Here is a 15691-nt window from a genome sequence, read left to right as displayed (position 1 = left end):
TCCTCAATTTCCATTATGAAGAAACGAGGCAGCTATTTGTATAAAAGATTTTTCATTATCATTTGAAACTTTCACATAATATCTTTGTCTTCTTTTAAACGTCCTTATCGTTAATCATGATTGGTTCTTGCGAGGCCACGTTTAATCTTGGAGGCTTTAGCATGAAACAAACAACAATTTAAATCCCAGAACCGCAATACATGATTATCAAATTATGGTTTGTTTCATTCTAAGGCCTCCAATAACTCAATGTCCATATTTATTCAACTTTGAAAAATGAGATGCTATACTGATTAGACTGGATTTTTGTGAAACATTACAAGAAACGAAAGCCCTCAGTCCCAATTTTTTAAAATGTGTCCGTTTTATCGGTGGGGTCTCATTTATGCGACAAAAAACTTTCAATTTACATAATGCTTACTAATTAATATTGATAATAATAATAATAATTGATAACATTATCAATACTTCATACACGGTACACAGTATCGATTTTGTCAAGAGTACCTTGTTGGTGTAAAATCAAATGATGTTTAAGTTGAATTGAAATTTTGCTTAATATTGAAAATGTTACGTTCAATACTACTTGGTACGAAACGTGTAACAAGCATCAGACATAAAAACACATTCATTGGATGTATCAGCTTCCAAAACATATTCGTATAAAATTTCAATATAATGTTCCCAGTGGTTGCGGCAAAATCGTAAAAAAATTTTCTTCCACGCCCTTTATCTTGAATATGGATGGCGTTAGGAAAGTTCTTTATTAAGCAAACCCCAAATGTTTTTCAGTTTTCTATCTATTCTGTATATCCTAAAGTGGAAATTTGTAGATATTTATAGTTATGCACCGTAGTTACTTACTTCATGAATTGGTCATGAGGATGACTCATCAATTTAGTAAGATTTCTGGAAAAAGCAGGTGTTGATTATTTTACATATCAAATTTTATCTGACTTGTAAGTTTTCAGCAGTTCTATCCTTTCAGCTCACTACTTTTCACATCGACGATAAATAGATTCAATAGCTTTTTTATGGATCAAAATAGTCAGCAATTATCGATATCACTTCTTCTCCATTGCAAAATCTTCTGCAATTTTTGCAAAGTTTATCTCGATGAAGAAACACTTTTCTCTCCACCATTTGTGATTTCTTAATGATTCCTTAGATCAAACGGTGTGATAGGCTTTTTATTGCCAGAGAGCCATACTCCATGACTTTGTCTTCAGGTGAATCAATACTCTCTTTTATTTGGATTGATTATTCCATTTTAATACACTATTTACATGTGAGACCCTAAGATGACACTATTTCTCGAGGTTAAGCAAACCCAGTAATCATCTTAAGTATCTTGTCCAAATCTTCAGGTAATATATAGGTACAATATATTGCGCTTTTGGAACTATTTTAGCAGTTCTGTAGCCGTTAGCTCATTCTGTCACTAAATGCAGCTTCCACTTGCTTAGCATGGTTCCAATACTGGTAGGCAATAGTTGATTTTCGAAGGATGTTTAGTTTTTTTATTGCTTAGTCTTTCAAATAAAACGAGAACAATAATCAATTATTAATTTTTGCATGAATTCACCAGAAAAGTTCACTACTGAAGGCTGTCAAACAATGTGGCGTCTTCAAACTTCGAACATTTATTGTCTAGTATAGTGATATTATATTTTTCTCTGGAAATTTAACCCTTTATTATTAAAAAGTGGGAAGAAACCTGTAACTTTGTAAGTTTCATTAGTGTAAGATAAAAAAGTAAAATTAATATCATTCAACCCTTTTAATCCATTAAACAGTTTCTATTCACGCGTGAAAAGATAAACATTAATTTATAGAAGTAACGGTAGCATATTTTTGATATGTTTCAACCAGAAAAACTAATTACTTAACTTTTTAGAGATAAACGAGAAGAAAATCTTTGCTAATTAACTTTGGTTCACAACCCGACGTATCGTCAGAACAAACGACCGAAAAAGATTAAAGTGAAAAGAGAAAAAAAAATAATTTCACTCGCTATGTACTTTGGTCGTTACAGTATAGATTTTTTGAGCCGAATACCTCAGAAAAAATTCAGCCCTGTTGAATGATTCCGGCTATTAAGATTTACCATTATATACAGGAATTACAGCCATATAAGAGGGCTATAATTTTCAATGAAAAAGTGACTGGGTAAAACAAAAAATTAGTTTACAATATAATCTCTTTCTAATTTCCCATACTTAGTCCAGCGAATTTCCAATTTGTAGAAATCTCTCGTCTTTTTCATAACCTTCGTAAAGGGAAATTTTGGACACCTGGGAAATGGAAAGTCGCTTACTCTGGAACCTTCCAAAGACCAGTTTCCAGTGCTGCTTTTCAAATTATGGAGAGCAGTGTGTGCTAATAGTGGACAAAACTTGGTAACTGGTTTATACCCTTCCGATCCTACTTGATTGCTTAAGAGAATTCTCGATAGTATTTCGAGATACACTGAAGCTATTGGTAGATATATAGATTCCTCTCTCATTGATCTTCTTAGACAACACCGAGCGATAGGCTCCGAGAGTCAAGAAAGAAAGAGTGTGTAACATGCCATTCGGCTTGTTACGTTTTTCTGCAGACATTTGTGTACAAAGGAACATTCAAAATATTTGAAGAAAAACTAAACAAGCTGAATGATATGATATAATATGTGAAAAAATCGTACCAGTAGAAATCTATCCGTAGATACCCCAGCTTTCGAATCCAGAGTTTTGCGAACTCTTAAACCTAGAGATCCCCAGCTTTCGAAACAAGAGATTCATCAACTCTTTTGCAATGAATGAAGACTCTGGTGACATCGGCAAATCTGTCTCGATGACAGAAGCTGCATCTACTCCAGACTTTCAAGAAAGGCGACAATCCAAAGAAAAAAAAACGTACTGCCACGTGAATCACGCAGAAAACAAAACAGAACGAATGATAACTTCAAATGCGGAATTTGGCGCATTCAGTGGAAATATTGCAAGAGCCAGATAGATTGGATAATGGGTACAAAATGTCGACAATAGATATGCGGTTTCTGTAATAACGGCAGCAAAGTTCCCTACTTCACGTGTGAGCGATGTCAAAATTCGGATAGAGATTAATATGAGGCTTTTTACAGTTTTGGATTAGCCTAATTTCTTCACTGTTTTAAATGAATATTCATTCAGTTTGGTGGTTGTAATTACTATTATAAATGGATATTCCGCCCAATTTTGTGTTTACCAAAAAAAAATTATAGATTTCATTTTTTTCGTCTTTAGTATTTTACTTATTTCCTCAAAATTCAGAGTAACATGAACTAAAATGAAATTCATAACTTGGGCGCCCAATGAATAATTTTCTTTGAAACTATAATTTACTTATTGCAATGCTCTTCAGTAATGTCGGTGTAAAAAATTTTTTTGAAATATTTTGCGAACTACTTTTTGAAAATGTGCCTAACTAGCTCCGGTTTACGGTACCACTTGTTATGTTGAAAAATCAATTGAGTAAATATTGTCAACTGAATTGATCCTAACCAATGAAAAACAGTAGTAATATGTTTTTTACTCATATTGCAGCAAAATTATTTTATTAAAATCGAGCGAAAGGGCACACTCCTTATATAGAAATACGGAGAAATGCCTTTAAATGAACCTGAACAAGTGAATGATGATATTGTTGAATATGTCTCTAACTGTGAGAAGGGTAAAATCACATCGGAAATTCTATTTGCCACAAATTGTTGAGACTACACTACGGTCTGCGAACGTAAGCTTGTTTTAAAATATTAATTAATCCCTTTGTATTTGAGGTTGGTTAAAGTGTCACACTAACAAGAAGTTTGATTAGGGATTTGAATAAAATATCATCCACTTGGATTACTAACATCTTCCATGTATATACGAATATTCTGAAAACAAGGGACAGCTTTTAATTATTTTAACATTAACATCTGATAACACATTCTTGTTTGTGATAGAGTGAAACAATGAATAATTCAAGAATGATCATTTGTCGTGGTTAATTGTTTATGAAAGGTTGATTAACGTCCACGAAAATCCATAGAAGAATGATTTCTATTGTTTTGGTCTAAATATTTGAATTTATCTGATACTCAAATTTTTCATTAGAACTTTTTTGATATTTGTATAAGTCCAATTCCGTTACAATTATTGAGCCCAGTTCACTGGCTGTTCTCACTTATAAAACAAAATATTGGATATGATTTTTTAAGTTTTTTGTTATATTTCCAGTTTTTTAACGGTCTCTATCAAATACAAACATTTTTTCCAGACAAACAAACTCTTGCACTTCGCTGATTCTCTGCAAATTAATTTTGAGCTTTTGACAAATTCTTTTTCATTACACTGTTTCTCTCTCAATTAGCTTTGTGTATACAGCAAGTGTGTCGACTCAGTGAATGGACTTTGAAAGAGCAGAAAGTGAATTGAAACTCGATTTAATCATAAACCATTTATAATTGGGCGTGAAGTTTGATATTACGAAATAACTGTTCTAAAAAGAATCACGTCTATAATGAATAAGGATGCAACTTATGAATCTTCAAATTGAAACAGAGTTTTATTTAAAAACGCAAAAATTAGTCGTTGAAAACTATTTATATATGGAATAGGAATCGTATCATACTATAATATAGAATTATATCAACTTTAGTACATCGTGGGCAAATGCGATTAACTGACTGGTTAATCCGTTTTTCTTTTTCGATTCTCTGAACCCTAACAATTATAAATTCCACTAACTTGGATATGTTTGTTCAATTTTTATGAGTGGTGGGTTGAGATTTTTTTAATTTTTGACTTTTTGATAATAAAACGATTGATTCGCAAAGGAATTTGTTGTGTTGTGGATGTTTATATATGCTTATAACTGTTCGGTATCAATTACTAACCGTATCACCGGTATCCAAGATCGGACGGGAAATTTGGCTCTTCGAAATTGGCACCCCTGATGGTTCGTTCGCAATCTCCTGCTCAGTAGCTGTCCAATAGTTTCCCGCCAATTGTTATTTGTAACCTACTGTTGGATGTGAGCCGTCGTGCGATGCATATCGTATTTTATTCTTTATGGTATTGAGTTTGTCGATGCCCTTGGAAATCGATCTCTAACGTACGAGGTCTGGCTAATAAATAACGAGAGTGCGCGCCTAGAGGGCGCCCTAAATGGGTGGGGTAAAAAAACGAGTAGGACGTGGGGTATCTTTTCTATGTCCGTCCTAAAACACATTTCGGTCACTATTTTAGTATTTGTGCAGTAGCGGTTTGAAACGAACGTGTTTTTTTCCCGTGCCGAAAACCATGTGTGACGAGTGAGGGCAGAAAGAGCACTAAAGATGACCAGCGCTCAGGTCGCCCTGTAACTGTTTTAACTCTGCAAACAGTGACCAAAATCAACCAAATTTTGCGTGCAGATCGCCGAATGAGCATCCGGATGATTGCCGAGGGTGTAAACGCCGATAAAGAAACGGTTACATAAATTTTACAAAAAGAATTACACATGACAAAAGTTTGTGCGAAGTTTGTGTGAGAAAATCTAACTCCTGACCAAAAGCTCTTGCCTCAACAGGTCTGCTCAGATTTTCTTGAAAGGCTAGAAAGGTTAGAGAAATATCTGCTTTGAAATTGACCCGATCGATGGAAACGGTTAAGCAAAAAACGGCAGAGCTCCTAAAGGCACTCACCAAAGAAGACTTCCAGCACTACTTAGATCAATGGAAAAACGTATGGAAAGGTGTGTGGCGAGGGGAGGGGAATATATTGAAGGAAAGCATCTGAATGTAGAATATTTTCTATAATAAATCACAAGAGAAATACCTCCCGAATTCCTACCATCTCCAACAGAAAAGTGGGGTCAACCCTATATGGATTTGCAGGCAATACAACTTTGCTATCTGTTGTGTCTAAATATATTGGTATATTGGTGTCATCAAAGCACCACAAGATTAAAAAAGGGGAGAGAAAAAACAAACCTAAAATGTTTGTTTCTACAATAGAAAGAAAGTTGGTGTGGACTTGCTAGACATGAAATGTGCGATATATTCCTTCAGTTCAGATGGCCCCTCGCAATATTCTATCAAATGTGCTTGAAATTCAGCAAGAAAGTGTGCTACAAAGATTTGATTTTTGGACTAAAAAAATCTTTTGTTCAGTTGATACCAATGTTAAAATACATTTGACTGTCACTTAGTCCGTAATAGAAATTGTTTAGAAAAAAATAAGATTGAAATGAACAAGTTATTAATAAAGAAGGAGGATTTCTTGTTATTCCCTTATATATCCAAACTATACACAAAACTATACAAAGACATCATAGTAATGAAAAATACCGCTGGTATCAGAGACCGGATGATACTGTTAGTGATTGAAAATTCGTGAGATGATTAAAGTGTTAAAACACCTTTATATCTAAAACATCTATCACGAAACTGATTTTACAACTATAAACAAAGAAAAATTATTAATGTCCTCAATTCCTTAGCCCTTGTTTATGTCTCTGAATAGTCTTGATTTTAGGCCTTTTCTGATTCAAAATTAGATTTTTTTATTTTTTGAAGGCAGATAAAAATTTGAAGTTCCGACGATTGAGATTTTGAAAAAAACGGCAATAGGTCAAAGCGTAAAATTTTTATCTTTAAAAAATAAAAAAAAAAACTAATTCTGAATTAGGATCAATATCAAAGATCAAGACGAATCAGTAATATGAAATTATGAATAAATCTTGCAGCTAAGCGACGTATATAATGGGGACAACTGAATCCATCACAGTGTTCGATGTGGTCAAAAAATCGTGAAATAGTGCTACATGGCCGAAACGTACTTTCATTCTTCTCACTTTTGGTCTAATAATTGTGAACAAAAAAAGATTATTTTCAAAATGCAAGCCTACGATTATCGTGTAAAAGGATTTGAAGAAACCTTTTTTATCCAGTGAAGAAAAAAGTTTTTCCATAAACTTCTAGCATAGTTTTAATTTGGTAAGGAACATTTCAGTAATTTCATTTCACCTTCTTCCTGGATATATTTTGATGTGGTTAGAAGCCTTGATTGATTTCGACATCTTCATTGAAGACAAAATTTTAATATTCATTCGTCTCAAAGCAAGGCTAGACTTATTAATCTTAGTATTCAGTTCTTAAGTTCTAAAACCACATTATAGTAAGAAAAATATATATATAGTAAGACTTCTTTAGTTCCTCATTTCTTAGAATTTTTCATATATTTTTATTTTTGAATTTTCTTGCTAAGGTCTCTTCTGATTGAAAATAATATTTCAAAACAGCTGAAAAATTGACCTTTATCAAAATTTGACTTGACATCGACAACATCTAAGTATCAATAAAAAGAGACCTAAAATAATGGAAATTCAAAAACAGAAAAAAATATAAATATATTGATTAATCTGATTCTCAGAATTTTGCGTAGCTACGCACGCAAAACAATCCCATTTAAAAGCACCCCAACCAAAGCAGCAATTAATTTCTCTATCATGACGAATTGATCGAATGGTTTATAATTTCTTGCGATTAAATTGGTCAAATAACCATTTCCGGAATTATTTCACTGAATAAGCTTCAGACTATCTTGATGGTGGAGACAAATGAACTGACTATTCTAATTAGGAACTAAATCATAATGGATTATGATGTAAACCTTTGGAGGAATAACTGTGAATGTTGTCTGATGTATTGTGCCCCTACCGTAATTTGTCATCATGATTGTCTGATCATTTTGCTATATTCAATGATTGACTGAACAATAATTAGCCACGTTCATTGATTAACTTGGTAACATTATATAGAGGGTATTGATATTATTGTTACAAGGTGTGATAAAAAAACTATATGGTAAATCCAGCAATTAGTGACGCTACATCTATTTCAATTATTATTTATATTATTCTAATGTATTTAGATAAGCGGTGACAAGTTCAAGCTTGGTCTGGCTTATTATAGTGTTACTATAGTTACTACACAGTATTTATCTTGAAGCATGAATCTTTAAAGTTTCAAGCTGGAGGTTTTTCCTCAAAAAGATCAGTTAAATGATATATAACTGGTACTTATAGAAGGCGAATAATCGATATTGAATTAAACAACATTTTTCTGACTAGCCAATAGCACTAAAAGAACATGGTATAGAAGCAGAACTGCGTTAGTCAATATGAATAGGAGCAAAACAAAAGGCAGCATACTAACACCTAAAAAAAATCTGATGAGTTTGTAATTGATAAAGGAGTAAGGCAAGGAGACTTGCCTTCGACAACACTATTCAAATTGGCATGGGAATAAATGCATGGAGGGAATTGAAGGCCACATAAACGCCTACGGTGATGATATGGTACTTGTAACCAAGAGGATATCTATAATGGAGACAATGTTAAAAGGTAGTTACAAAGGGAAAATGGATGGGATTGAAAATCGACGGAAACAGAACAAAAATGAGATTCGGAAAGCAATGTCACGAGGAAAAGGTTAAAATTGGCGAATATGAATATTGAAATAGGAAAGTTCAAGTACCTTGTCATTATGATTAATAATCGAGGAGACAGGAGTACTGATATTGAAGAAAAAAACTGATATAAATCGAGCCTACCATGCTGATAGGAAATTATTGGAAATCAAACTACTTACAAAACGGAGGATGATATATTCCGTGGTAGAAGAAGTGCAGTAGGCCTGAGAAAATATGGATAAAAGAGCTAAAAGATGACCTGAGCAACTACTGAAGAATCAAAGCATCTCTAATCAAAAAAGGATCGAACACGTTCCTCCGATTTCTTTCAAATCTCTTATAATAATAGGAAATAAAAACAAAACTCGCATTAAGCAGTAATATGAGTAGAAACAACAAACTTGTGTGTTACAGATGAGTATAAAGGAACTTATTTGGTTGCAGGTATGAACTATAGGTATAAGGTACGTGAAACAATTGGATTATAGAACTTCGTTTCTACTTCATTTGAACAATAATGATATTATTACATACGACCTCAAAATTATAGAAAATGCGGAGAACATTATTTACTGTAGCAGTGGAAGTAGTTGTACTGCCATTATAATGAAAAAGATTCAGTCGATAAGGTATATATATATATATATATATATATATATATATATATATATATATATATATAGAAAAAAAAAGATTGGCGTAAGAACGGGGTTGATGGTGATATTATCGTTAATATAACAGTGGTCTTCGAGCTCCTTTAGTGGCATAGTAATTCTGTTTATTTTATCTTAATCTGACAGTTACAGAGCGGAAAACACATTGAAAAGGGATAGCAAAAAATGAAGTTGTTCTAAGATTTTGAAGTATTTTCAATTGAAAGTTAATAAAATATTTATTTCAAATGATTCATCGTGAATATTAGAAGAATTCATGTAATTCAGCTTATCGTGGTGATTTTACTGAAAAAATTAAAAATCGAATTCAATAAAAGGTTTTCCTATTTTTCATGACGTGCATTTCAAACCCTATTGTCGACTGTATTATGTCTTAGTCTTTAGTGAATTGCAATGGAAGCAATGATATATGTGAAAATGATGCTCATCTTCATTGAGAAGTAGGAATAAAATCTATAATAACAACTGTAGAAAAATAACAATTGAGGTGGTTAGGCTACATGGAAAGGCAAAAAAATAAAGCAAAATAAATCAATACAAAAACCAAAAGAAAGACATACAATATCGGAAAACCTGAGAAAAGTGAGACAGAAATGAAGCAATAACCAAAATTTATTGAGAGATAGGAATATTATACTTTATTTCTATAGAGTAATTTAAGTTATTGATTATGTATTGTATGGTTAGCATAGGTTACAAATCTGATAGATTCTTGAGCACATTTTCCGCAAATAGAGTTGAGGGAAACTTTACATTTGACGATAGTCTTTTTTGTATAATTTGATTATTTGGAAAAGTCCGTTCTTCTCCGAACTTTATAAGTTTTCTCTTCTGACACTAGGCTACCAAATTAGTTCTTCTGTATTTATGGTGATTGAATACCTTCCTGTAATTCCTTACTTAGTGTTTACGATTTTGCTTGATTTGCTGCTGCAGTACATTTCTGTCATCTAGCTCTCTTCATTGTTCCCAGAATAGTTTCATTAGTGATATTTGAAAGTTTTATCTATTTGTGAAAAAAATTTCACTATTGAAGATGGAAGTCGAATTATGAATAATAGAGAAATGTTACTTTATGAAATCTATTTAACAAGTTATACACTACGATTATTATTTAATTTATCCTCAACAAATATGAAATTGTTTTACTTGTATCCGATGTTTTCTGCATAAATTTTTTCAGGAACATTATCGAACCGATCGGTAGAAATGCTGGAGAAAATATAACAAAACATTTCCAACAATGAAATTCATCTTTGCTTTACCAAAAGTACTTTTTGCCGGAAAAAATTACAACCGAGTGTTTCTTGTTTTAAGATCTAGAGAACAACAGGAGTCCTTTAGGCGATGTTAAAAAAAGCTTTCCATTGTCGAAGGCTCTTTGTTTGTTGAAAATCACATATCTCTGCGGAAATAAGTCATTACTCAACGTGAGATAACCAATTACTCAGAGACGGAATTACTAGAAATACCACTATAAAATTAATTTCTATACACAAATTTCACCTCAGGTGTAATTGTTTCTATGAATTCATAATAATTTTTCGTGTAGAAAAAAAGACTTTTCCTATCAAAAGTTAAGAGAACGAACAAGCTTATGTAATAATAGGGTGTAAAGTTTATTAGGCTGGCATGAAGGAAATGTTCTTTTTTTGACAAACTTTGATTTTATGATTATGCACAGCTGCTTGCCCAATTTTTCGATACCATTTTGATATTACGATTTTTCTTTAGCTTCAAAATGGGTCTCTTTTCGGCGATAACCTTTTAATAGCCAACTTTTTGAGATCTGAGAACAGAAAAATCTCTGGGGGCCATACCTGGAGAGTACGGTGGATGCAAAAGCAATTTCAGATCCTATTCATGCAATTTTGCACCGTTCTTATTTATTTGTGACCCGGTGCATTATCGTGATAAAACAGCATTTTCTTCTCTTCCACATAGGGCCATCTTCACGAGATTTCGTTCCTAACCGTTCCAATAATAGTCGGAATAGTCCATGACTTGGATCGTGAAGCCAGCCCTATTCGTTCATAATGGAAGCATAAAATTTGTTTTTATTTACATGTTTTCTCACACTTTGTTTATGAGATGGTTTAATTTATGGTTAAAAGACATCATAAAGGAAAGAAAATAACAAACAGGAACCTGTGAGTTAAAATAAATTATACGGTAGTGAACATTTGATTATATAAGTTGATTATTCTAGTGTCTAGTATAAATTTATAAATGAATTGAGTGTGCAAAAGACAGTGTGTATAAATTCACCTCATCATTTAAAATAGTTTGAATGAATTAGAAAAATATTAGAATATTATACCATACGTATCCCAAAATATTGTTGACATAACCTGTATGATAGAGCCATTGTTAATTATCTCTGCGTAAATATTTTAGTTTGTTAGTATTGAGCAGCTCCAGATACATCTAAGAATTATCAATTGTTGTTGTTTTTAGCAGATTGTCGGCTTACTAGGCACCCTTTTTGAATTAGAGCATTCGCATACTCAAATATTCATTCACGATATTTCCAACCAGTTCCATTGCTTTTTTAAGGTCTCAACATTACTATGTTGTTATCTGAAATCATTTTGTGGACCTTTTTGATATTGTCGTCGGTGACAGTCTCTTTGTAATTGTGTGCATTATCGTCGGTGCTCATTTCGTTTCATTCATACTACGCAAACCATTTCTCAACGGTCAATTTTCCTAGGGTAAAGTTCAAATATGGTTATTAAGCCAAGCCTTTGTTTTCATCATATTTATATATTCATTCAATTATTGTAAATCAAGCTTACCTTATATTTAATTACATTATCTTGATCGATATCCTGGCCTATCACGAAATGTGGATGTACATTATTGACGTATTTCACAACTTGTGTTAATTAGATTCAAGCTTAGTGGGACTTCCAATACGCTAGGTATCGGAAATCCCACTCAGCATGGTTCAAAACCTATAGCTTCATAATTTCAGATTTTTAACATAATTATACTAACAATTACTTTTAATGGAAACTTTTCATAATGCCTTCTTTATAGATTTAATCACAAAATATTGAACTTGAACTGAAAATATTTCATATCCAACCCATGTATACTAATTTTCAATACATATAGGTTTAACTATTGTTCATGTAAATACTAGAATTGGAATTGTGTGACAATAGAAATTACTCACCTGTGGATAATCTCCAAACTTGGTTTGATAATCAAACACGTACAAGTACGAATTCCGGTGTTCAGCAGAGTGCAAATCTGCAGTATGTATAACAGGAGCTACGTATTGTGCATCTGATAGAGCCTCAAGGGTTTCGTCCCTAATATTAATCGGATGTTGAACCGGCCGTTCCCAGTCAGTATACTCGTTCACTATCGTCGCTAAGATTTCCGACAAGTGATAACTATAAGTATTTCGAACGAAAGTTCTTAGTATTTTCGATCTTCTGTCCGCTTCGATTCCGTATTGAACGTCTTCTCCGTTGAATGCGAAATAAGCTTCAGCTTTCACAACCCCTAATAGTAAATCGTATCTAGAAAGCTTCGAAATGACTGATTTTCGCAACAAGACGTTATTTAGAATGGTAATAGCATTCTGGGGCTCGGGTTTAAGCGGTTTTATATTGTTACTGTCGAACTCGTTATAATGCGCACTGTCGCCACCTGAAAAGTAAAACGATCACTTAGAGCACAAATGCATTACAATATGGAATGTGTTGATATAGGTTTTCTGAATCATTATCTTATAATTTATTGGATATATCTGAATTGCATATCGAGGAATTCTGCGCATCTGCTAATCACGTATGCTGATGACATAGTATTATTGATAAAAAATAAGTGAACTGTTGATGAAATTTTGGAGGAGATTGGATATAGAGAGTTGTATAATAAATGCAAAGAAGTTATAATAATGAGATTTCAAAAAATAAGACTATATCCAGAAAAAAGTACTAAAATTTATATACGTCTGCGTCATGATCAATAAAGGACAAAGAAAATGTAATGGTAATAAACCGAACGTACCCAACTAATCTAATTAAAAAGAATATCAACTAAACAAACAAGGAGACGTAAATACAGTGCAGACTGGAGAATCAGAATACCGGAGAAAAACGAATCGAGAACCATTAGATGAAATAATACACCACTCAATATGACGTGTGACTGACACAAAGATGACGCAGCTATTGTCAAATCCATATGATTTTTATGAAGTACCAACTTTCAAAAGACTATGTGTAAAATTTCATGACATTTCGATTAGTCAGAAAAAAGTGAGAGCCATTTAAGCGAAGCTACTATTGTTGTTTTCAATACATTGGATTCAAAACAATTTCCTTTGCTAATTTATCATTGCTTCTTGAAAAAAATACTTTACAAGCTCAGCAGTGCCTTCAAAAGTGTTATCCGGAATCTGACCTATCGAAAACAACTATTTGTTATTGGTTCGCATAAATTAAAACGTGATCGTATTGACACCGATGATAGTGAATATTCTGGTCGTCCAATTGAGGTGGTTACTTCAGAAAACATCAAAAAAGTCCACAAATTGGTTATGTCTAATCGTAAATTGACATTACTTGTGATAGCTGATGCCATGAAGATATCAGGAGGTAGTGTGATTACAATCATGCATGAATATTTGACCATGAGAAAGCTTTTTTCGAAGTTGGTACGCCGTTTACTAACAATCGATCAAAAACAACGTGTTGAAGAATCAGAGTAGTGTTTGGCCACGTTAACAAATAATAAATCAAATTTTTTACGTCGATATGTGACAATGAATAAAACATGGATCCATCACTTAGCTCTGAAATCAAAACGATCATTTTCTGAGTGGACTGCACCCGGTGAACCACGTCTGAAACTACAAAAGACACAACAATCATCTGGGAAGGTTATGACTTCAGTAATTTAGGATGGCCATGGAATATTGTTCATCGACAATCTCCAAAAGGAAAACAATCAATAGTGAATATCACATAGAATTGTTGGATCGATGGAATGCTGAAATAAAGGAAAACTGGTCTCGGATGTCGAAAAAAAAACAACTGTATCGAACTGAACGAATTAAACTCCGAAATTGCTTTCTTATCCAACTTATAGCCCAGATCTGGCCCTCAGTGACTACTGGCCATTTGCCGATCTGAAAAAAATGCTCGCCGGTAAGAGATTAAGCTCAATAAGTGGGGAGGACAACTACTTGAAGTACAAAGAATGCAGTTGCTGTGCAAGCGCGAAGTCAACAAGTAGTATCATAGGCTATGCTAAAATGGCAACAGCAAGCAAGAAATGTGTGTGGCAAAATTGTAGGAAGACTTAAAAGAGCATTTACTTGATAGTAGAAGAAAACAGGATGTAATAAGAAATTAATTATAGCTAGTCAATGGAAAAGCAAAAAACATGAATGTGTATAGTTGTCCTCGGGGACAATGGTTTATAAACAATTTTAAACCTTTCTATACCCATTTTTAGATTTATATAGGTACAAAATTCAAGTATTTGGTCAGTATATTGTGAAAAGCATTTCATTGTTAAGAAGGCTTCGTATACAAATTGTTGACTTTTGATCAAATTAATTAACCCAGTATTTGATTAACCTTGCAGAAGGTGAATAATTTATATCGTGGTGGCATCGATATAGACACAGAAATGTTATGAAGAAATGATTATTCTTTTGAAACGATCGAACACACGTCGTAGTAGGTTATTTAACGGTGAATCGTAATTGTAACTGATTTCAAAGTCGTTTCCTCTACTTTCGTTGTATATAAATCTCAGATCCTTAATTCGTGTAATATATAAAAAAAATGAATTATTAGTTCAGATAAAATATAAAAAATCTCTCTGAGACAAAATCAATACATTTTTCCTACTATTTTTTCGTCGAACAACAATAAAATCTCAGAGATTATTTTAAGAATTTTTTTTGTAGCTTTGTCTATTTCCGTGCAGAAAGGATGAGAAATAGAAATAAAAACTGTGACCTTTGTTTTCGAGGCACGCCAAAATGATCAATGCGATTTGTGGTTATTTTCGAAGCTATATTGTTGTTCTATTTAAATCATTATCTAAGGATTATTCACTCAGCACAGAAACTTCTACGTTAATCCAAAATTGTTGACACTTCCGTTGCGAATTCGATGTTTTATTATGAATTAGTTTTTTTTCGCCTCTCAATTAATGGTAAATAGTGAGATATCATACAAATAATTATGAAATCATGATTATCACATTCAATAAATCCATGAAACTCATCCATTCATCCTAATCTAACCTAATTCAAGATCATAAAACAAATTCTAATGGACGAAAAAATGAAATATTTCCGCAATACTCAACTGTCAGTCTATACACTCATAAAACTCCTTTTCTGTACCCGAGGGTGTATTAGTTTATATTCCTGGAAGTGCGTATACTTTATTTAGAACATCTATCAATTTAGATTGTTCTTTTTATCGTCACGCGATTTTATGTGGTAAATAAAAATCAAAGTAATGGAATTTCGAAGAGTGGTGTCATAAAATGCTTACAGATTTTTTTGATAGTAAATTG

At 32.8% G+C, this 15691-nt stretch overlaps 1 protein-coding gene across 2 annotated transcripts in view; it reads right to left on the bottom strand.

Moving 5' to 3' along the window:
• LOC130442407 (neuroligin-4, Y-linked) overlaps positions 1-15691 on the bottom strand; it is a 610660-nt gene that overhangs the window by 104687 nt on the left and 490282 nt on the right. For both annotated transcript variants that reach the window (XM_056776497.1, XM_056776498.1), the window contains exon 5: positions 12315-12796. In XM_056776497.1, coding sequence (XP_056632475.1) covers positions 12315-12796 — 482 coding nt within the window. The remainder of the gene's footprint in view (positions 1-12314; positions 12797-15691) is intronic.

This window comes from Diorhabda sublineata, chromosome 4, assembly GCF_026230105.1.
Source record: "Diorhabda sublineata isolate icDioSubl1.1 chromosome 4, icDioSubl1.1, whole genome shotgun sequence".
Lineage (NCBI taxonomy): Eukaryota > Metazoa > Arthropoda > Insecta > Coleoptera > Chrysomelidae > Diorhabda > Diorhabda sublineata.
This window is presented reverse-complemented; position numbering and strand designations above follow the sequence as displayed.